The sequence below is a fragment of the Petaurus breviceps genome, unplaced genomic scaffold, assembly GCF_028583685.1.
Source record: "Petaurus breviceps papuanus isolate PSGF00001 unplaced genomic scaffold, PetGlider_PUasm1.0 227, whole genome shotgun sequence".
NCBI classification, from domain to species: Eukaryota; Metazoa; Chordata; class Mammalia; order Diprotodontia; family Petauridae; genus Petaurus; species Petaurus breviceps.
The window spans coordinates 115,214-139,489 of NW_027185896.1; the positions used below are offsets into that span (position 1 = coordinate 115,214).

Here is a 24,276-nt window from a genome sequence, read left to right on the forward strand (position 1 = left end):
TCTGGGAGCAAAAGCCATGCACTCCCACTTACTGGGTCCCAAAGTCCAGACTGCACTGACCTCTCACTTTGTCCTTTGTATCTATGTGTTGATAAATCTGGAACTGGCCACAGCTGCTGCTGATCTGGAGTCCCTCTGGCTGGCGGCTGCTCAGGCCCACCTTGGGGCTAAAGCCTTGGTGTGGGGCTGGGCTTGGCTCCCAGAGCGCTGAGCTGGCTGATTCCTGATGGCCTGCCAGGCTCTCCTCAGTGGGAGGTTAGCTTCCCTGTGTCATTTTGTGGGTTCTGAAGCTCCAAAGTTTGTTTAGAGTCCCCTTTTTACATGGATTTGGGAAGGTGGAAGCCAGAGCAGTGGGGAGGTCTTGCTTCTACCCTTCCTTTTCTTTCTTCCCTTCTTTTTCCCTTCACTAAATCCCCCTCCTTCCTTACCCTACCATTCCCCTTCACTCCCCTCTTTTCTTCTCCTTCCCCCTTGACTTTCTTCCTCTTCCCTTCTTCCCCCTCTTCCTCTCGCTCTTCCCCTCCTTCATCTCTCTTTCCTAAAATACTCCTTCTGTCCTTCCTTCCTCTTGGGTAAATGTAATTTGCTTAAATGAAAATCTGATGGTGGGGTTGAGGGTGAGAATAATTTCTGCGGTCTTTTTCAGTTATCTCTCCTTATTTGTGTTGTATATTTTTAAATTCTCAGATAACATTTCAAATTGCATTTTCAGAAACTTCTAAGAAAAATGCACCTTAGGAAATATAGTCCTGTACTTGCTAAAGGTCTTCTTCATTGTCTCAGGGTCATGAAAGTTTCATAGTTCCGCATTCTTCAGTGATGCATGACTTCTCGCAGATGATGAGTTAAGGCTTTTTGACATGTTTTTGTGCTTTGTTTCAGAACTATGTCTCTTTGAGGAAGGAACTTCAGTTTAATATTAGCACTGGACAATTGGAATTCCAGACCAGTTTACACTACACTTTTCACAACTGTGTTGAACATGTTGGCTCTGTTGAGGTCCACTTACCAGATGGCCTAGAGGAGCGCATCTCTAGTAGAATGGGATTGCACAGCCAGTGCTACATCAGTCAGCTAATATACTTTAAGGAATATCCATATTTGGAGGAGAAAGTTCCTGTTCAGGTACAGCATGATAGTTGACACTTCATATCCTAAGATTCTATTTATGATTAATCACCTATGGGAATGGAATCCAATCACTCCGTATCAATGGTAAAAGACATAGTAAGAAGAACTTCTCTGATTGGTGAGTTCCCACCAAGGACTTCCATTTGAGGAAGGGCCATATTAACTTCTGGCTGTGGTTTTGATTCTTTGTACTTTTATACCTAACTCCCACTCCTCCTGTTTTCAACTCTGTTTTATGTGTTGTCTACCTCCATTAGAATATAAGCTTTTTGATGGTAGGGACTGTCTCATTCTTTTTGTAGTTGTATTCCAATTGTTTTGCATAGTGCCTGTCACAAAGAAATTATTTAATAAATACTTTACTACCTAACTAAACATTTACTCTTTAGAACAGTTAGCTATAGCTTTATATTTTGCAATTAAGATGGAATATGTTGCTTTTCAAAGATCGATGGGGCCATGGTTGCCCTGAGCCTCTACAACTGCACTAGTAAAAGGAAGATCAACATACAAAGACTGGAGAGTCCACTGAGCGTAGTGTTTGAGAAGATCAATGCTCAGGTAAAGAGAGCTATTCTGAACTATCCACCTTCCTTCTCGATTGCAGTATATTACTTTTTTAAAGTACCATTTGTACTTTCAAAGAAAACTGCTAGCTGGATTTTTATTTCTTTCTGTATTGACAGGATGGTGGGCAAAATAAAACAGTATTTTCATTGTATCGTGACAAAGTGAACTTCCATTATTTCTCTGGGCTTCCCGAGGCCTCCCAGGAATCCCTACAGATAATAGTGGAATTTTCTAAAACCAACATAAGATCTTTCCCCATAATGCTGCTTGTCAGGTGGGTCTCAGATATACAATGTAGGTAATTTTCAATAATAGATGGCATTTAGGTTGGCAAAGCATATTGAAATGTTTTCTCATTTGATCTCCCAACATCCATGTGAGGTAGATTTTATTATCTCTTTTTTATGAATGTGAAAACAGACTGAGAAAGCTTAAGTGACTTGCCCAGGATTGCACAACTAGTTTTTGGGGCATTGCTTAAACTCAAGTCTTCTTGAGCCCATGTATAGCACTGTCTACTGAACAACTCAGCTGTCTCTTCTCTGTAGGATCTATTCCCTTATCATCTAATTTGTTTGTTTTTTTTAACAGTAATATGGATAATTTGGTCAGCAAAAGACAAGTGTGTGTGAAAATCCAAAGTGTTCCTAGTAGGGTCATAGCAATGCTTTCTTTCCATTCAGGCTTTCTTGGAGTAAAGTGGTTTCTAATGGAATATAATAACATGTAAGATAACCTAATGGGAGTAGAATCACCATTGCTTTGTCATTTTCCCTCCTAGATTCTCTGAAAAACCTACTGTATCTACTTTTAATATGAAACAGATTTGCTCCTGGGATGAACAAGTTGTTGAGATTTATATACCTGCTGTTTCCCTGAAAGGTCAGTGAAAGGTACTTATGATTTAGAATTTTAGTCTCATTTATATAGCATGGGAAGTGTCACTCCTTAGACTAATGTGTTGACTATTCCTCAGGGAGCATTAATGTAAAAAACCTGTGAGGAATTGTCTTTAATGGAATAAATGTGTATTTTATTTTAAATTGAATAGAGTTATAAAAATTATAATATGATAGAGTAGAATCCCAGGATAGTATGAGGATGATTTATAGGCTGTCCAAGTGATAGAAGCCAGAATACATGGCAGACACTCAACAAATACCTGAATGAATGATTGATTGTAGTTGCCTCTTAAATGGTCTTCTGTCTGCAGGTTCTCCCCTTCTAAGTCATCCTGCACACTACTGACAAATTAATCATTCTAAAATGCTGCTCTCCTCATGTCGTTCCTTTGTTGAAAATAGTCAATGACTCCCCTATTGCTTAGAGTATACAGTTCAGTTGCCAGCCATGTTTCTACAATTTGAACCAGATTTACTTGTCCATATCTCCTGTCACGTGTTCTGTCCAATCTGGTTTCCTTATTGCTCCCCTGAAAATGCTGGTTCTGCTCTCCCCTAGGTTGTGCTCCCGAACTCAAAAGCCCATGCATTTCCTCTATGCCTGTCCAAATCCTACTCATCCTTTATGATTGAGCTCAAGCCCCATTTCTTCCATTTAATGCTTCCCACTTCTCTGCAAATTCTGCAACTACTATTATTTATACCATTGATCTCCAAAGTGGGCAACATGGCCTCACCCAAGGGGTGTGTAATAAATGAGTCGGAAGGTAGTAGGGAGATGGGTCAGTCACATCTCACCTGCCCCACATACAGGCTCATCTGCAACACAACAAAACCATACCTTACCCAATTGAGTTAAACACTCTGTCCACCCCCTCCTTACACGGGCTTCTCATGGCTGCCTTTAACTCCTCAGGGTAGTTATAATGTAGACCCAGACACATTCTGCAGCTCAGCAGCCAAAAGCATCCCTCCACCCCACTCCCCAGCATCTTCCCATTGCCTCCCAGGAGCTGGAAGCACCCTTCAGTGAGCCAGCTGTCTGCTGGCATGTGACTAAGACTACCCCCTCCATACAGATTTTTCATTTTCTCTGTGAGAAATAATTAGTAGGCATGACTGGGATGGATTGTACATCTCATTAAAGGATTTTTCCCGAAAGCCACACATCTTCTAGACTTTGAACTTTTTTGTTTCCATTACACTATGAGTTCCTCGATAGCTTGTACTGTTTTTTTTTTGAAACAAACAAAAAGCTCCAGCTTTTAGTACAGTACCTGGCACACAATAGATAATTAATAAATTCTTGTTAGCTTGATTTGACTTCACAAGGGGCATCACCATCTTCCTAGTCTCTTAGGTCCTCAACTCCTCCTTAACCTTGACTCCTTACTCAATTCAAATTGCTTTCCTCAAAGTTAGCAATGATCTCTTAGGAGCCAGATATGCCAGAAGGATCTTTCCTCAGTCTTCCTACTTTTTGATCTGTTCTTAGCATTTGATACTGGTAACTATTCTGTCCTCCTGGATATTTATTCCTTCTTCTTTTTGTTCTTAAAACAATATGTTAATGTGACACCTATAAAAAACTTGGGTATATTCATATTTTGAAATATTGGAAACAGAATTTTTTAACTTGTATAAAACATTTGAAATGAAGATTCTGTGGGTTTTGAATCCATTTGATAGAAATTAAAACATGAAATACCTTCTAATTAGTTTGCAAGAACAAGTGATTAAAATCAAGGAAAAGGGATGTTTACTAGCCTAATTTCACAAAAAATCTTTGCATAATTTTTGGATGGGAATAAAAAATTAGTGTCTTCTTTTCATAAACAGTCAATGATGTGCTTCTACCATTTGGATCTACATATCCTTATGAGGTATCTTTTTCAGTTTTTATAGCAACTAAAACCAAGGATCAAAATATTGCTTCATTATCTCATCCTTTGTAATTTCTATTTTTGTGGAAGTCTTGCAATGTGTGCACTTATAGTACAGTAATACATGTGTATACTTTATAAATAAACAAAAATACACATATTAGTAGTGTGTGCTCAAGATATTTTAATGATGAAGTAAGCTCTCAAAAAATTTCAAAACTGCTGGTCTATACTATGCATAGAAGATAATTAATTAGCATATAAATACATAACTGGAAAGAATCTTATAAATTACCTAGTCCAAATACTTTAACTTATGGGGAAATTGAAGCCTAGTGAAGTTAGAACTTGTCCAATTCAGGACTAGAATTTGGGTGGCCTTATTTCCAGTATAGGGCTTGTTTTGCTATCTGCAAACATGTTTGGAGGAAAAGGGAAGGAAAGGGAATGGAAAGAGAAGAAAAGGAAGGGAAGGAAAGAAGCATTTCTATGGTACCTATTACATACCAGGCACTGTGCTAAGCACTTTACCATACAACCCTATGAGGTAGGTGCTATTTACTATTATTTATAGTTGAAGAAACTGAGGCAAACAGAGGTTAAGTGACTTGCCTAGGGTCACACAGCAAGTAAGTGTCTCAGACTGGATTTAAACTCAAGTTTTCCTTACTATAAGCCCAATTCAGCATCCATTGTGCTACCTATGTTGGCAACTAAACTTATGTTGTCTTGTATCATTTTGTCTAGGATTCCCTTGTCCAGATACAAAGAGATTGTTATTCAGGCACAATTTAAAAGAGATAGAGAGTCTCTAAGGTTTCTCCCAACTTTGAGATTCTGTGCTTCTGTATTCATCGAATATGTACACACAGATAACTCAAGATGCATCATTGGATAGACCCTAAAGGAAGGGACCTCTGTCTTATACTCATTTTGTATCTTCCACTGAGAGAGGGAGAGGGCCATGGCATCAGGGAAATGATGATATGACTTGCGATTGACTTTGATTTTGATGGCCAAAAGCTGCCCACTTAACTTGAGGTTTACTGGCTAGATTCCTTCGTTCCTTTGTTCCTTCATCCCTTCGTCCCTTCCTCCCTCCCTCCCTTCCTCCCTCCCTGTTTTTCTTTTTCCTTTCCTTTCCTCTCCTTTCTCTTTCCCAAACTTTCAACCTACTTCACTCTGAACCTCATACATTCGACCACAATAGGTCCCAGCCCAAGGACCCCTTAATAGCTGTATTTTGGCCTCTCCTGCCTTTCACTAAATGTCAGTGGTAACTGTTTTTCTTTGGAACAGCAACCCTGCAGGTCTTCCCCTCCCAGCCTGATTTTTTTTCTTTTTTTCCAATTAAAAGAGCCATCATTTGACTCACTTCTTTGACCTATTCACTAAATGGGCATTGCCTCACTCTTAAGTGAGTACATGAAAAGGCCTTAGCCTAAAAGAATCAGGGTCTCCCACTGTATACTGGGTCATCTCCAGTCATCCTAATGAATATCTGGTCACTGGATCCAGGTGGTTCTGGAGGAAAAAATGAGACTGGTGACCTTGCACAGCCCTACCTTGCACAAATCAAAGTCAACTGCAAGTCATGTCATCATTTCCCTGATGCCATGGTCCTCTTTGAAAACGAAGGACAAACACAATCTTCAATTGAACTTTGTACATAATAGGTGTGTAATAAATAATAGATAAATAAATAAATTAGTTAATTAGGTTCATTTAATGATTTTTTTCTAATTTGATTACATGGACTTTCAGGACTAGATAAAACCCTGGAAGGTGTCTGGTCCAAACTCCTACCTAACGAAACTCTGCTGCTACCTAGAATTATGGGATTTGATTGAACATGTAAAATGCAACTAGGTGGTACAGTGATGCACTTTAGAATGGATTTTTCTGAATACTAGTCTTGGAGTCAGGAAGACCTGAGTTCAAATCCAGCCTCAGACACCTGTATAACCATTGACAAGGCACTTAACTTCTGACTGCTTCAGTTTCCTGATCTGCAAAATGAGAATAATAGATCCTAATTGCCAGGATTGTTCAAATAAATAAGATCATATTTGTAAGTGCTTTGTAAATCCTAATGCACTAGATAAACGCTAGTTTCATATACACAAACACATACACGCACTTATTGTTATCAAATTCATACAGAAACCTCAATCTGAAATTCTGGAATATGAAATATGTTCATGAGACTGCTATTCTTAAGGTTTTTTAAATTTAGTGACACTGTGTTATGTTTAACATCTACGTAAATTTGAAGGTTGCAATTGGTAGCCTTTTTAGGCTGCTAAAAATTTTACTTCCTTTTGAAACCGAACAGAACTTTGGGTCCATTTCAGTCTGCTCATTGTGTGTAGATGTAGCCTAAGATGGCTCCCTTCAAGGAGTGGGAGTAACACCTGTAAGCACATCTACAAGGAAGGCCAAGGCTGGTGGATCTTTTGAGCTTGGGATTTCTGAAATGATCTCTGCTGACTGGGTGTTAGCCCCAATATAATGAGACTCTGGGAGCTGGGTGGCCACCAGGCTGCTATATTGGCCTAGGCTGGAAGCGGAGCAGCTGGAAGCTCCCATGCTGATCAATGGTGCGATTGGATTTGAGAAGAATCCCTGTACTTCCAGTTTGGGCAAGAAAGGGACACCCAACCTTGAAAAAAAAGTAGCCCATCTGAAAAAGATGGAAACTTTTCTGTTTGTCAGCTCAGGTTATGATCTCAGCCAATTATGATTAATACTATTTCAAGTAATACATATAATAGTGTGATTTCCTTTCCTATTTTATCACTTACAAATTATACAAGTATATTGTGAAAGATACCACATCAAGGACAAAGAGCTTTGGGTATAAGATTTAGTTATAATCACCTGGACTTAGGAACCAAGAAAGTCTGAGATTGATATCTGATGAATAATGAATTCTTCGATTCTTATATAATTGCAAACCCTTCTGAGTGTATGTGTATGTGAGGCTTCTTAGTACATAAAACATTATGTATATATTTAAATACCTGAAGCTTATATATGTTTAAAATTATATACATATGTGTAGCTATGTACTTGCATAAGCCTCGACATTTGAAAAAAAAATAATGTATTTAAAGTCAGAGTATATGAACTCAAATGACCACTCTGCTTTTGACCACATATATGATCTAGTCTGTGGGGCCACCCTCTGTCTGGGCTCTAGTTTCCTCAATTCTAAAATGAGAGGCTTGGACTGGCCAATCTCAGGTCTTTTATAGCTACAAATCTATCATCCTTTTAGCCTTGGGTATAAGAGGAATCACTTATAACTGAATGCTACAGTAATTTCTAGTCTATTATGTCTTATGGGTTATACTACGTCTTATTTGACTTTTTGAAGGGAATTGTTATTCCTTTTTGAACACGGACTGTGTTTTTTCATTTCAGATGCAGCATCTGGTTACTTATCCTTGTTGGATGCTGATTATGACCAAAAGTCTACAAACAAATATCTGGCTAACATTGTGAACTATACTGTCAGTTTTCACTGGATTCGATGCCTGTTTTGGCATGAGAGCAGAGGATGGATATCAGAGGGCTCTTATCCACAGCAGGGAACTACTCCACAAACAATTAACTGCAGGTATTAGCACCATTTTGGGAAAGATCCTGGGTTTCTCAAGTACCTTTTTTTTGAAGGGGGAAGGCAAGGCAATTGAGGTTGACTCCCCCAAGGTCACACAGCTAGTAAGTGTCAAGTATCTGAATCCGGATTTGAACTCAGGTCCTCCTGACTCCAAGGCCAGTACGCTATTCACTGCACCACCTAACTATCTCTTGAGTATCTTTTCTAAATGAATACATCCTTCCCCCTCCTCACAACTCTGAGTTATATATTATAATATGTAAGATGTACAGTGAGTTCTCAGTAAGCACTTATTTAAATTTTCAGTATTGAGAAGCTTTGAAAACCATCCATGGAAATACATATAAATACATATAGTACCATCTATCTGTAAAAACCACTACTTCTTTTGGTGATCTTTTGGTCACATCATTCAGTGTTTGTTTGTTTTTTTTTCATATCATTCTTGCGTAGCTGTAAAACTAATATTTTTATTACCACGCACAATTGTTTTTATTTTTTTTTTGTGAACACAACAATACAATAGTTTTTGTTGTTATTCAGTTATGTCTGACTTTTCATAACCCCATTCAGAGTTTTCTTGGCAAAGATACTAGAATGGTTTGCCATTTCTTCCTCTAGCTCATTTTTTACAGGTGAGAAACTGAGGCAAACAGGGTTAAGTGACTTGCTCAGGGTCACACAGCTGGATTTGAATTTAGGAAGATGAATCTTCCTAACTTCATACCTGGTACTCTATCCACTGCTCTACTTAGCTACCCCAATGTATTAGTAATTGTATTTATTTCAAATTAGGAATGGATCTTCCCCTGTAGATCTGCCATTCATACTTTAATCTTTTGTTGAATTCAGGACCTTACTGATATGAGTTTTCTCTCTTTTGATATAGATAATTATCCTAGACATGCTTTCTTATCCAATATGACTGTTCATAATCATTCACAGATTACACTAAGAACATCTGTTTTAGGCAGAGGAACACTTCCTCTGACCCTTTTTACATTTTACATATACTGTAGTGTTTCCCCAATTCATCAGCTAGTATGTACTCTCTGTGTACTACTATCCCCACCTGCTGTTCCAGTCATAAATTTTGCTTCAGGCCCTTAAGATAAGCTGCTTCCTTATGAAACTTCATTTTTGTAATTATCTTCTTGAGGTTAAATTTAGCCAGAATGAACCAAACATTGTTTTGTACACTGAAAGCCTGAAAAATTATATATAGCTCAATGTAATTTTTAAAATGCAACTAATACCACACAGTGACAAAATACAAAACAGCAGCACTTACCTTAAACTTCATAACTTATTTAGAAGATAACTCAAAATACAGTTTTTAAAGATTTCAGTTAAATACTTTCAGTTTGGTAAATAGAGAAACTATAATTATTAGAAGTTTCTTCCCCTTTCACATTTCTAATAGATATCTCAAACAAAAATTCTAGAATATGGAGTATATGCTCAAGAAACTGCTATAATGATGTTATAAAAATTTTATCACTGTATCAAAAATAACTTTTTTTACTTTTCGATGGTTTATGCTAACTGATATTGTTTTCCTAGTTACAATCATTTAACGACATTCACCGTTGTCAAAAGAAAACTAAATGCCAACTTTGAAATGAGTGATGTATCTCTATTAAAGAGGTAAGCAAGTTTTACTAAGTGAAGAGAAATTTCATCCTTCAAGGAATCCTTTCAGTCATTTCTTTCTCTCTCCTTTGTTAATTTTTTTTCCTTCTCTCATCCTTTAAGTTTGGTTATACTCAGTGTTTTATCCTTAACCTTCTTCTCTTCTATCTTCACATCTCTGTTTGCGATTTCATGCCAACAACTTCAACTGCTAACTCTCTGCAGATGCCTCCTGAGTCTATATGTAAAGCTCTAATATCTCTCTTGTGCTCCAGACTTTCATTTCCAACTGCCTGGTGGGTATTTTCAACATATATTGAACTGAATTCATCTTTCCTTCAAAACTAGGTCTTCTTCTTAACTTCACTGCCAGTGTTAATGGTACGAACATTATTATAATGACCCACCCCTGTAATACTTAAGTCTTTGATCCCCACTCCCACCCCAGTTCTACAAATTCAGTCAATTCCTATTTTCTGTTTATTCTGCCTCCACAACATCTTCATTCCTTTCAGCTTGTTATTGTCTGTTACAGGCTCCAGCCTAGTCAGATCCCCATTGCCTCTTACCTAGACTACTACAGTAGCATCTTTACTTGTTTCTCAATTTGCCAATCTCTGTGCTCTCCTGCACATCAATGCCAGGTTTGCCTTTTTAATGTGCAAATCTGATAATACCATTCTATTTCTCAATAAAAGTTCAGTATCTCCACGTTGTCTACTAAAGCCCTAATTTCTTATCCTGACATTCAAGCTCTTCACAATTTAGTTCCAACCTATCCTTTCCCAGTTTTATTTCACAGTTTTGTATCATATATGCTATGTTTCAGTGAAATTAGATTGCTTGCCTCCCCTTGAACATATTTAAAATTTTTCCACCCTATAATTTTGTTCACACTAATTTTCTTATATGTGGAATACCTTCCATTCCCTCTTCTGCCTTCTATAGCTTTGAAATCCCCTCTATCACCGTTCAGCTCAGATTTTACCTTGATTACCTTATCAGTAGCAATCAATCACTTGTCTAAATTTATAGCACTTTATATTCATTTTATGCACTTTTATTCTTATTTATGTTGTAATTACTCATAAACACATCTTATAGACTCACTTCTACTATACCATTAGCTCACTTGAAGCCACAGAATATGTCTTCTTTATTTCTCACTTTACTAGTTTAGTTCATTGCATATCATAGGTAATCAATGTGTTTATATAATCCATTTCAACATATGAAATGATTAAAGAAGTTTTCTTGAATTGAATTCTTTATTTAAATGAAATAAATTAATGTACTGACCAGGTTCTAAAATGACAAATATTATATCCAGAAAAATGTGTTTGATATAGATTCTGCCATATAAAGCACTACATTATATTTTGCTGAATGTCTTCCATTTTCAATATCATTCATATCAGGGAACTTGCTCTGAGATCAACTTTTCAGTGAAAGAGGTTTTTTGTAACTTTCCATGACTCCTTTGTAGATAAAAGCAGAACATGATAAAATAAACAAAATAATGATCTTGTCACATACAATATTTGTAGTAAGTGATTTCCAGAGGTACAAAGATATGATGTTGTTTTTCTAGTCTCATTAATCACTTTTGAAGCTGAGGGTAAAAATCCATGTTCTCCCAGTTATATAAGTATTAGAACAAGCTGCTTCTCTATGAACATTACTATTAAAATGTTGACTTCAATCACTAATCAGTTTGTATTTTTCCTTTTATCAACAGCACCCCACAAAACCTGTTCCCCAGTATTCTTGTTATGGTTTTTATGCTTCTTTTTGCTTTTCTGGCCATTGCAAGCAAACGCAGAGACCTACATGAACAAAAGAAGGATGGATACATTTTCTTACGAGAAAACTCCCAGGCTAGAGACAAGCAGGTCTACGTAGTCATTATTGACACAGGTTTTCGAACCCCAGCACAGTTGACTGCAAAGGTAATTGGAGAACCTTTTAAGGGATACAATTCATGAATATAATTGTATTTAGATGCATTAGTTAATGTGAGTGAGACAGCATTATTATTAGCTTATATCCACTACAATCCTATAGCTTTATCACCAATCTGTCATCTATAAATAAATGGATTGGTGACAGTGGTCAGAATTCCTGTAGGACCTCCCAAGCTGGAGATTCTCCAACTATAATATGTTGATTGAGACTCTCCATTCCCACTTTTTTTTCCCTTGCTTTCCAGAGGGCAACTGGGGTTAAGCGACTTGCCCAAGGTCACACGGCTAGTTTTGTGTGTGTGTATGTGTTAAGTGTCTGAGACTGGACTTGAACCCAGGTCCTCCTGACTCCAGGGCCAGTGCTCTATTCACTGTGCCACCTAGCCGCCCCTTCCATTCCCACTTATTGAATTAAGGGTCATCTAACCTTACATAAACCTGAAAAATATGCCCTCTATTACATTTAATACATAGTCATCCAATCTTTGCTTGAAGACTTCAAGTGAAGGGGAACCCATTACTTTTCAAAGTTGCCACTGTGCTTTTGGCTAGCTCTTATCATTAGGAAGATTTTCCTTAAATCAAGCAAGCCTGACTTGCTTCTTTGCTACTTTTCTCCATTCTGTCCACTGAGACCAAATAAGACCAGTTTGGTTGTAATGTAGAGCAGAAGTGTCAAATATGGAGGGTGTATTACAGCTTCAGCACTTCTGAGTACCCCCTGAACCAGATTAAAATGCAATTAGGAAATATTGAGCAAAATAAATAAAAGTCCAATAGAACACAATTTTAATATGTGGTTTTCTAGGTCCATGTAGAACCCACAGGGATTCTTATATCTAGTTTAGTGGCCCCATTTCTATTTGAGTTTGAAACCAATGTTATGGAGTACATAATGAAGAAGAATGTGAAAGCAGTCAGGAAAGAGAGGTTGTATAGCTATTCAAACCAATGAAGGCAACCATCATGGTTCCTGCCTTTCCCCTCCTCACTAAGCCTTCTCTTCTTCATATGTTTACGTCTAGAGATTCTTCAACAGATCTTTATATGGAAGGAGCACAGCATTATTAATCTAGCCTCTTCTGGATACTCTCCAGTATATCAATGTCTTTTCTAAAATGTATTGCCTAGCACTAAGCACTGTATTCTGAATGTACTCTGCCCAGGGTAGAGCACAGCAAGGACTCCTTATTCCTAGATGCTAAGCTACTCAACATAGCCTGTGATGATATTAGCCTTCAAGTTTGTTGTATTATGTTATTGACTCATATTAAATTCTAATTATACCAAAACCCCAAGTTCTTTTACATATATATAGTCACTTTTTTTTTGCAAAGTACACCCAAAGTTTTTTAGTTTAAGGATATATACTTGGAGACTTATGGTATACTCCCTTCAAGGCTCAACACTACCTCCTCCATGGAATCTTTCCTGATTTTGTCTTTATTTGAATTCCTCTAGTTATACCTTAGAATGCACTCATTTCATTGATTATATACTACCATCTTCTAATATTATTTATTAGAAGCACTATGGAAGAATGGGTAGAGAGCTGGTCTTACAGGGAGGAGGACCAGGATGCAAATCCCACCTTTCACACATGCTGGCTATATATCAAATACTCAGGCAAATCACTTAGCCCTTCAGTGCCCTGGTGTGCTGTAATACTGACATTGGCTACTCTATCAGAAGAAGAATTTTCACCATGTGAAAGCTCCCTAGATCCATGAAATCACAAATCCCAGATTGAAAAAAACCAGTAATCTTTTACTCTGAGGGCCCTTCATGGATATCAATCTTGTTTCCTAAACTAGATTTTAAACTCCTTGAAAACAAAGACTGTTTTCTGTTTCATCTGGATGTGCCACACAGCTTAATGATTTATTGAGCACAATGCTAGGTGCTTTATAGATAATTGCTGCCTCTGAACTGACTATATGTTCAACTTTCTATGTCTCTGTGGTATCTAGGAAATGATTCAGGATACCTCTGGAGACAATTCCCTCAGAGATACATGTGGGGTGACTTGGTAACAAGTCCCCCATGCCTATATTACCTATTCAACCTCTACTACTATGGTTTAACAAGATAATTATAATTTTTCTTTGCATTTGCCAATGATTTTGTTGAAATAAACTAGGAAACTACTAGTGATTATTGACTGTAACCAACATAGGTGTATACTTTATACATTCTATAGTAGTCCCTAAGAATTGAGGATATTGAAAGGGACCTTGTTACATTTTATAAATAATAGAAAATTAAAATTTAAATTACCCAAGAGATACTGGAAAAGGAGAGCTACTATAAATGCATGTAGAACAAATCAAATTCACCTTAATTTGCCAAATATTCGCCAATACTTCAATAAATTTCTTGAAGGCAAAGATTCTATCTTTTGAATCCTCAATAAAAGCATGACCCTGGCACAGAAGAAGGCATACAACAAGTGTTTAATAACTGTTTTTGATTGTTAACTGACTATGGGTTCAGCCCCTATGTTTCTGTGCTATCCAGGAGGAGATGTAGGATACCCCTTGAAACTAAAGGTGGAGTCCTCTAGAAGATTAATGTTTACACATAGAAAAGGATGGAACTTACCAATTGATCTTTTAATGTATTTAAATGAAAATGTATTATATTCTTAACTGATCTTAATTCTCATTGTACCCAAATTTAATGGATTCCTGTTTTCCTATCTCTTTGCATGGGAAGGTTCACATTGTTTTCTATGGAGAATATGAATTTTCAGAGACCAGAGAACTTTATTGCCCAGAGAAGCCCCTGTTTGAAAGGAACTCCAGGCATACCTTTATAGTAAGGTACTTTGAAATATAGCTAAATTTTACTCATTCAGACATACTGGAAGATAAGACCTATCTGAATTAGCAAAAATTTTAAAGGAAATATAAATCTGTTACATATTTACATTGGAGAATATCTGTTTGTATATTGAATTCCCCCCAGACTGTTAAAAGCTTGCTTTCCTAAGTTGATTACATTTTCTTCTCCCCCTCCCCAAATATTTTAATGCTATTGATTTGCTTAGCAATATATTATTATTCTCTTTGAGCCCACCCGAAATAGGGGTTGGCATAGAAATTTAATAATTTGTGTTATTCCATGGCACTGATTGATGATTTTCTGGTCTGGGGCCATTGGGGGGAAGACTGATAGAGATGGTGAAGAGGGATTACAGGGTGAAGTTCCTGAGTGTATATGTGGAAAGAATTACATATGACTCAAGACAAGATCCATACCTATGGGGATATATGGAGCTGAAGGGCTAGGAGTGATAAATGGTTTGTGAAATGGAAACAGTGTCAAAACAAGATTATAACAGCATTCTGGGTGCCAAAGGAAACTCTCTGTTCCAGGTGTGTGCTGGAGCCAGCTTTTACTGGCTCATGAAGGATGATTGTTAAATTTTGAACATGAATATTTACAACTGGGAAATCAGGAAACATTACAAATCAGGGCTTCCTGTATTATTTTGTTGATTTTCTAGACTTAAGAAAGTTATAGAAAAAATGTGAATGATTCAGATTAAATCTAACGGTCTTGTGTGGACTTTCTTTTCCCCCAGACAGGCAGTTGTTAATTTTCTTGCATACTCCTGTAAAATCTGTCTCCAACAGATGATGAGTCAAAAAACATAGCCCAACACTATTCAGGAGAAATGCAAAAGATGAGCAAACATATGAAATATTTCTTCAAATCACTTATTAATGAATTGCATTTGCAGATTTGAAAACTATGCTGAGGTTTTATCTCATACCTATAAAATTGGCAAAGATGATTTAAAAAGTAGAAACAGTTAATATTGGAGGGGAAGTAAGCTCACAAACATCCGTAATGGTGCTGTGAGTTGGTACAATCATTCTGGAAGTCATTTGAATTTTTTGAGAAGGAAGGACAGAAAAGCAGGGTAACTTTGAAAATGAATTGTAGTATTTATTATACAGTTTAGGAAAAAAACCAGCATGAAGTGGAAATTCGTGGTTTTATATTGAATCCTCTTTTTATGTTGTGCTCTGTACATAGAAATGTTCTCTTTTGGGAGTCTTTTTGTATTTAAGTTCAAAATGAATAAAACTTTAAAAAAGAAAAGTCATTGGCCAATTGGATAGAGAAGTGGATTCTGAGTCAGGTTTATCTGAGTTTGAGTTCTGCCTCAGATATTTGCTGTCTGGGAGGTCCCATGAAAATCATTTAATCTCTCACAGGGTCAGTTTCTTCATACGTAAATGGAGATAGTGATAACACTATTTCCAAGGTTGTGAAGAGCAGTTGAGGTAATAAATATGCATAAAGTACTTAGCAAACCTTAAAATGCTACATAGAATTAAGTAATAACAATAATAACATAGATAGCATTCTTAGCAGCACTCTTTGTAGTGGTAAAAAGTAGAAACAAAATAAGTGGCAAATCAACTGGAATGACTGTAATAGAATATCATATTGTAGCAAGAAATGATGAATGCTGGAGTAGTAAGAACTTAATAACATGGTAAGAATCGTACGAAATGATGGAAAGTGAAAAAGACAAAACCATAGAGTAATGTAACCGAAGACTATAATAACGCAAATGACAGAAATGAGGAGGAGATTTGGATGCATTTTAATGAACGATCTTGGTTATAGGAAGTTTAGAAAGACTACTTTCTATCAATAGAGTTGGGGTGGGGCAGATATGGTCAGTGTGTTAGGTGGCTTTATTTATTATTATTATTGCTAGAATAGGAGTTCAGAGATTAGAAGTGAGGGGATAAAGTTAAGGGAAAACGACTGTGATGGAAAAACAAGACAACAATAAGTCTTTAAAAAAAAGATTAGAGGTTTAACACTTTAAAATTTACAAGGTAATTCCCTAAAAACAACCCTGTAAAGTAGGTATTACTTTTTTATGGATTAGGAAACTTTGTCTACCATCAGACAATTAGTAAGTGATTCTAACCCATGGCTTTACTAACTCCAACTGCAATCTTCTTTCAAATAAGTAATAATGCCTTTGTTGAACTCAACAAAGAGTTCTCTCTTTTTGCCATTTTCTAGTGTTCTGGTGTAGATGATTTTATGCTTGGCCATGAATGGCCAACCCTACTCTCCATCTTCCTCTACATTCACTTCAGTTACAAAGATCTTGCAATTGCTTCTCTCTTTATCTAACAAAGATTGATAAGCAAGCCTTTCCTTCACAGCTAGAGTGAGAATAATGTTTAGTCCCATTCAGGCCAAATTAACAAGAATTTCATATTAGTAGAGTCTAGTTGATAACATATTTACCATAAAAATAGATGACCAATGTAGGAAGAGAGAAAAAAAACAAATAGGATTACTGATTTTTTTTTTTGTATGTATGTTTGTCTGTCTGTATGTATGATTAGTATTCCAAATAATCTAGGCCCACTTTGGAAAATCCACCTCTGGCATGATAACAGTGGATGTTCTCCAAGTTGGTACCTCAGTCATGTGATTGTGAAAGATTTGATCACTGGAGCAAGCTGGTTCTTTCCCGCTGAGTGCTGGCTGGCTGTGAACAAGTGGGAAGGGAAAGTTGATAGAGAACTCATGCCTCTCAAAAATGGACTTGGCTTCAGGAAAGTAAGTCAAAATTGAAGTCAGACTTAGACTCCAAGTTAATGTTTTGAGATCTTCAAAGTATTTCTTTTGGCTGTAATTTTTTTTTTCTGGGGGGAAGGGAGTCTGGTCATCTGGTTTTATCAGTTCGGAAAGCTCCTTATTTGGCAGCTCAATATCAGAGAGTTACCTGGGGTCACTAATTGCTTCTTTGGTTTTTTTTTTTTTGAGGGCAGTTGGGGTTAAGTGACTTGCTCAAGGTGGGCTTGTTTTTGTGTTAAGTGTCTGAGGCTAGATTTGAATTCAGGTCCTCCTGACTCCAGGGTCAATGCTCTATTCACTGAACCACCTAGCCTCCCCCACTAATTGCTTCTTAAGGTTTATAACTGAAAGGACCTTAGAGTTCACCTAGTCTAAGCCTTTCATTTTAGAGATAATGAAACTGAGGTCCAGAGAGTTCAGGTAACCTATCCAAGGTAAGTGGTACAGCTACAATTTGAATCCAGGTCTTCTAATGGTAAATCTAATATTCTTTCCAACAAAATCACATAGCCAATATGTTTCTGAGGTAGACTTTGAATCCAGGTCTTCCTGCCTCCAAAACCAATCCTCTATCCACAACAACATGCTCTTTTTCTTGGCTATACCTCTGCATGGTATGGTGAAAAGTGCCATGGATTTAGAGTCAGAGCTCCTGGGTTTAAATCTTCATTGCCACTTATTACCTGTGTGACTTTGGGTAATTTATTTAACCTGTCTCATTTTCAATTACCTCAACTATAAAAAGGGGAGGGGAGGTAGTTAAATTAAATGTCTTCCAACTTTCTTTACATCTTAAAATCTATGGTATACTTGTAGAAATTAGAGACAAATAATTTTCTAAGGGCAGGAACGTTCTCTTTGAACTAATGAAGATGATATCATTTAAAATCATGATAACATGGTTTCAATGACCACCATGAGGTAGAACAGCATTGTATTCCACTGTATATCATTGCAGTGAATTAGTTTCAGAGTTATCTGACATTATATTTTTATGGACCTATTAAACATAGCCCAGTGGACTATTCTACTCTACTGGGGAAGAAAGGCAGTATGGCACGGTGGAAAGACACTGGATTAGGTTTCTGGAGAAATTTTCAATTGCAAGTATAACAGAAGTCTTATACTCAGTAGATCTAAAAGATAATACATTGTTCCCCACCATGCCCCCCACCTTCCAAACTTTTCTTCTTCTTAACTTCCTTTCTTCTTTTTAGAGTATTGCTATCCTTACAACCTCCCAAGTTCACAATCCTCAAGTCTTCACTCTTATGTAGCCCTTATATCCATTCTGTTGCCAAATTTCATGGATCCAACCTCCACAAAATCTACCACCTCAATTCAGGCCCTCATCACCTCTCACTGAGACAACTGTAATACACTCTACTTATTTTCCCTGTTTCTATTCTCTTCTTTCTGTTAAACCTAGCTTCCATACAGAATATCTCTGCACTGCCACCTTCTTGCTCCTACTCTGCACAGAACATAAAGTCCTTGGGGGCAGGGACCAAAGAACTTTTTAATTTTGCTTTTGTTTTTTACATCCTCAGTACTTAGCATATAGCAAACACTTAACAAATACTGGTTGAGTGAATGGATGAAACATTTGTGTTATCTCCTAAAATTATTTCCAATTCCTATTCTGCTTTTTCTAGCATAGAATTAATAGGGGAGATATCTTAGTAAATCTTCATTGTATTGATATTAAACCATGCAGTATATTGGAAACTGATTGAGGAACAACTTAATTGAACAATATAAGAAATTAGAAGAGACAACACTAATAAATTATTGTTTTGTAAAACCATTGGATTTCTGTAAGTTGCTGTATTTCTAATATCAGCAAAGATTTTAGTATATTTACATACTTCCAGTTTGTACCTTGTATCACTAATAGTACTTTTGCCTATCTTTGTTTAGCTTTTGTACTCCAAATTCACTGAGTACCTAGAAGATTTCCACATGTGGATATCAGTATATAGCCGTCCATCTTATAGTTGCTTCACTCATACTGAGAGGCTCATAGTTTGCCTCTTCTTGGCATTAGGCTATATGTCTATCAATGCTGCATTAATTGCCATGGAACAAGAAGAGGTAGGTGAGACTATATTATCTTTAAAGTGGTCTTGTAATCAAACCCATATTTTGGCATCTTTTTTAAAGAAAAATTTTAGAAGATCAGTAAGGTCTGAAGAGTCTTGATTGTTATTTATCAATAACTTCAATACTTCAATGGATTCATGATCTCATTGATGTGGTTTTCCATCCACTGGTGTAGATTGCAACAATAGGCATTTTTCATCTTGTGCAATTCTTACTGCTGTCTTCCAATGACTCCTCCACTGAGACTCTATTTAATGTGCTAGAAATCTTTCTTCTAGGTCTTCCAACATTTTATGGATAGCAGCTCATTATTTGGATTCTATATGTATTATTTCTCATTCTTGTCCTATGACCAATGTATCTGATTTATAGTCAAATGTTTCCTGGTTGCTATCATTTGTACTATTCCTACATGTGAGTCATTATTAGTAACAGGGTATGAGCTATTTGTACCCTTTGGATCACCCCAATTTTGTATCTTTAGAGATTGTGGTGTCCCATGTTTTGCAGCTATAATATCACTAAGAAAGTCTGTTGGTGTTTAAAAAAAAAAGATGATCAGTTTTCATGTATGGGAGGAACTTGGGATCATTAAAAGTGTACTTCATTTCCCAAATTGGGTTAAATAACTCTCTTCCTTTTGTCCAATTCTAGGGTCATAAGCAATGCCTGTACTTTATATGTGTACTTTAATAGCTACGTATGCCCATATGCCCTTGTAAATGTATGTCATGACCTGGACAACAGGCATTCTTGATGCTTTTAAGCTTTTCTTATGTGGGCTGTTAGGCCAATCTCTTTTGAAGAAAATTTAATCTCATTGAGGAGGCCTTGCAGAACTCAGGGGCATTATGCAGTCAGAACAATGCCTACCACTGATGGTAGCACCTGGAAGACCTCTCAGTCAATAGGATTCCCTCTTCAGTTTAGACTTTGCAGGAGGATATCCTTGATAACAATGGCAAAAATATAGTCTTCTTTTATACCTTGTTTGATAATGATAATCAGAGGTTCATTGAAAAAAATATTTCCAAGTAAGAAGACTTGGAAAGCAAGAACAATATGGTTTAGGCTACATGTGAATCTGAAAACCAGAACAGAGGAGGATGGTGGAAGAATGTCAGCAGTATTGCCTCACAAATACTAAGCAGTAGTGGGCAGAAGTGAGGCAGTGAGTCTGAAAAAATTTTTGAATGAAATACACATATGAAACTGGAAAAGGACAATAAATGGACCAAAAAGGGCATAGATTTCTTTAACAGTTGAGTCTCATCATTGATGACAGACTCCTCAGTTTGATATAAGAAGTGAGTCCTGGAGTACTGACTACCTATGTGATCTTGAGAAAGTCGCTTTACTTCATTAGGACTTAGTTTCCTCATCTGCAAAATGAAGGAGATAAACTATATGTACTATGTGGTTCCTTCAGCTCTAGGTCCTTGATCATATAATTAGATGATGCCTAAACGTTCCTTCTAGCTTAAAGTCCATGCTGTTACCTTTCCTCACACCAGGAAAATAGAAGTGTCACTTAAGAAAATCAAGTAAGTGAAAGTGGTCAGAAAGGACCAAGTAAATCTAACTGACACACTTTTGAAAGCATTGAGCTAATGTCATTGAAATAATTATGAAGGATTAAAATTAAGTTCTTACTTTGGACTAAATATGTTGATTCCTGAGAGAAATCATGTAATGACTTTTGATGAAAGGAAAAACACTTTAAATATGTACTCCCTTATCATACTATGAAACTGCTAACTTTCTCATGACCTCTGGGTGGTTGGAGAATGTACTTAAGAATGCTAAAACAGCAGCCGTCTAGGAAATATGTTTCCATATGTTGAGGATTTTGAAACAGTTGTTGGATATCTAGTTCTGTATTACATGTAAGAAAGGCTTTGGTTGTTTCAGTGTATATGAAGGGCCACCTTTGTAAATTTTTTTAAAAGCCTTGTTCAGTTTTTCTGTCAGTAATTTGTAAACTAAGAACTAGAATGCAAAAATTTTTAAGAATTTCTATAGGGAAAACCCACATATATGTATACACATACATATATACATGCATACATATATATTTCCAAAAAATATCTACCTTCTCATTTCCTGGGGATAAAAGGGGGACCTCAGTGGAATAGGACAAGAAGGGAAATAAAAGTAAAGGGAAATTTTATAAGATCAAAATACTGTGCATTCATGTTATATGTGTTCTGTTTCAAAGTATATCTTTCTAGTAAGAGTAATTGATATTTTGAAATTAGTATGACTTTTTCATAGGGTTGTGTATTTTTTTCAAAGCACTTTCCTGAAGTTGGCCTCCCAAATGTCTCTGTAGTCTCATTAATGAATGGCATACTCTCCATTTTCATCATTTCCCCAGTGGCATTACTGTTGTCTCTGCTATTCAGGCTCAGTGAGGTAAAAATGGAATGGTTTGGGTTGTTGGATTGACTTGTTTATTTTATAGTAGCCGTTGCACTGGAAAGAAAATGCTTAATAAAATGTCTTCTTTACTTCTGCAGAGGACCACTAGGAATCCCACTGAAGAGCAATATAAATCCCAAAGAGGATCTCCAATATATTCAGCAAAAGGTTAAGAGTATATACTAGTATCAATATTGCATATACATATTAAGAGATAAATATATGTATTTGTATATGCCAAAGCCTAAAGACCATGTCAGGGAAATGATAGCATATTGACTTAAATTGCAGAATAGTTGGACCTGTGTTGGGAAAGAATTAAGAAAAGGTGCCTACCTCCCATCATTACAAAAATGGGGAACTATGGGTGTGTAATATTGCACATATGGTCAGACATTGTCAATATTAGTTGATTTTATTGACTGCTGTTTACTCTATTTTTAAAAGTTTGTTAAAAGAGATGGCTTCCTAATTGAGATGAGGGGGTTTATTCAGAAATTAATATGATGTATCAATAAAATAAACTTAAAAATAGAACACAATTGGATAATTTTAAAGTATTTTGCCTGTCATAGGTAACATTTGGCAAACAAAAGAGAAAGCTCTTTTGTTGTATTTTTTTCATAAGAGAATAGAGTTAGATACAGTGGTACATTCCTGTACCTAGCTACTGGGGAAGCTGAGATTGGTGAATCTCCTGAGCTTGGCAGTTCTGAGCCACAGTGGGCTAGACCATTAAGGCGCCCACAATATGTTCAGCATTTATATGGTGAGACCCCCAGAAGTGGAAGGGTACCAGATTGCTTAAGGAGGGAGTGAATCAGCCCAAATAGGAAACAGTCAGTCAAAGATTTTGTACTGAATAGTAGTGGGATTAGTCTCATGAGTAGGCTTTGTACTTCTAGCCTGAATGATATAGGGAGACCAAGCCTTTAAAAAGGAAGGGGGAAGAGGAAGAGAAAAAGAAAAAAATTGTTAATTTCTAAGAATAAATGCAGTCATCTGAATTGATATCTGTTTCTTAGTAGTATTTTAAGAAAGAAATGAAGAAGCAACTTGGTATGGTTGAAAAAATGCTGGATTTAGGGTCAGATGACTCAGATTTGAATTTTGGTTCTGCCACATTGTATGTGTATGTCCTTGGATAAGTCACTTTACCTTTTTGCAACTGAATGTCCCATGTAAAAAGAAGGGGATTGGACTAATTGATCTACAATCCCATCCAGTTTCAAATCTCACAGCCTAAATGAAAAAACCATATATATATATAATACTTTGGGAAATATGAAGACTTAAAACCTCTTGGTAGAAAAAAAAGCCTTTTCCTTTATTTTTTTGGGGTGGGGGTTTAAACTTTTTCAGCAAAATTAATATTTGTTCAGGGCATAATGATTTTTAGAGGCGAGTCCACATAATGGCATCAGTGTCACAAAATGTTGCCTATAGATACTTTTTGGTTTTCAAAGAAGGGTCATTCTGCTTACAGGAAGGATGTATACAAGGAAAACACTCTCACTATTGCCCCTTAATTATGTCCCTTGGCTCAACAACTTGCTTTTAATTTGTTTTCATCAGGTTATGATTTCTATCAATGGACACACAATTCACAGAATAAATATGAGGTAAATAGTTTAGTAAATAATTCCATGGTTTCTACTTTTGATTTTTTGCAATTGAATTCTCAAACTATAGAATTTCAAAAATCTGATTTTTAAAAAACCTCTTCAGGGGTGGCTAGGTGGTGCAGTGAATAGAGCACTGGCCCTGGAGTCAGGAGGACCTAAGTTCAAATCCAGCCTCAGACACTTGACACACTAGCTGTGTGACTTTGGGCAAGTCACTTAACCCCAATTTCCCTGCCTTCCCCCTCCAAAAAAAAGCAAAAAACCCCCCAAAACCTCTTGAATAGTGTGTTCAGCTAGCACCAGACCTCTCTTGAAGTGTAATACCATATAGTTCCTTAATTTCTTGCATAAATATCCTTTTCATTCTATCCTTTTCACACTACTATTGCTCCATAATTTTTAACAAGTCTGAATCATTGTGGCCTATTGCTTTTCTTTACCATAATTTTACTCTTTCAGAATTAACCCAAAGGATTATTACACAAAGCATTCCCTGTCTCAGTCTTGTAAATCTTTCTGAGCAGTCTTGCTGTTTGCATTTCCATCGATGCTAAAATATTAATAAACATTGTTCTTTTTCATCTGTAGCAAAACACATTGGAGGAATTTACTTTGGAGGCTTCCCCTGGAAATGAGAATGAAAAGGAAGAAGCAAGTGGCGCTCTCTCTATCAGATGCTCTGGGAATTTGGGGGACTATGGCATTGACCCTCACGGACCTATTCCTAAAGGATCCCACGCTCATTCTAACTGCTCCTCAGGTCAAATTCATAGTGCATTTTAAATGCATGTAGCTATC

At 36.6% G+C, this 24,276-nt stretch overlaps 1 protein-coding gene across 1 annotated transcript in view; it reads left to right on the forward strand.

Moving 5' to 3' along the window:
* Positions 1 to 24,276, forward strand: part of PKD1L1 (polycystin 1 like 1, transient receptor potential channel interacting) — a 133,118-nt gene that overhangs the window by 63,044 nt on the left and 45,798 nt on the right. Inside the window, exons 23-33 of the mRNA XM_069095386.1 lie at positions 883 to 1,125; positions 1,579 to 1,692; positions 1,818 to 1,975; positions 2,483 to 2,583; positions 7,913 to 8,108; positions 9,675 to 9,758; positions 11,482 to 11,692; positions 14,423 to 14,529; positions 17,095 to 17,311; positions 19,250 to 19,423; positions 20,912 to 20,976. Of these exons, the coding sequence (XP_068951487.1) occupies positions 883 to 1,125; positions 1,579 to 1,692; positions 1,818 to 1,975; positions 2,483 to 2,583; positions 7,913 to 8,108; positions 9,675 to 9,758; positions 11,482 to 11,692; positions 14,423 to 14,529; positions 17,095 to 17,311; positions 19,250 to 19,423; positions 20,912 to 20,976 (1,670 nt within the window). The remainder of the gene's footprint in view (positions 1 to 882; positions 1,126 to 1,578; positions 1,693 to 1,817; positions 1,976 to 2,482; positions 2,584 to 7,912; positions 8,109 to 9,674; positions 9,759 to 11,481; positions 11,693 to 14,422; positions 14,530 to 17,094; positions 17,312 to 19,249; positions 19,424 to 20,911; positions 20,977 to 24,276) is intronic.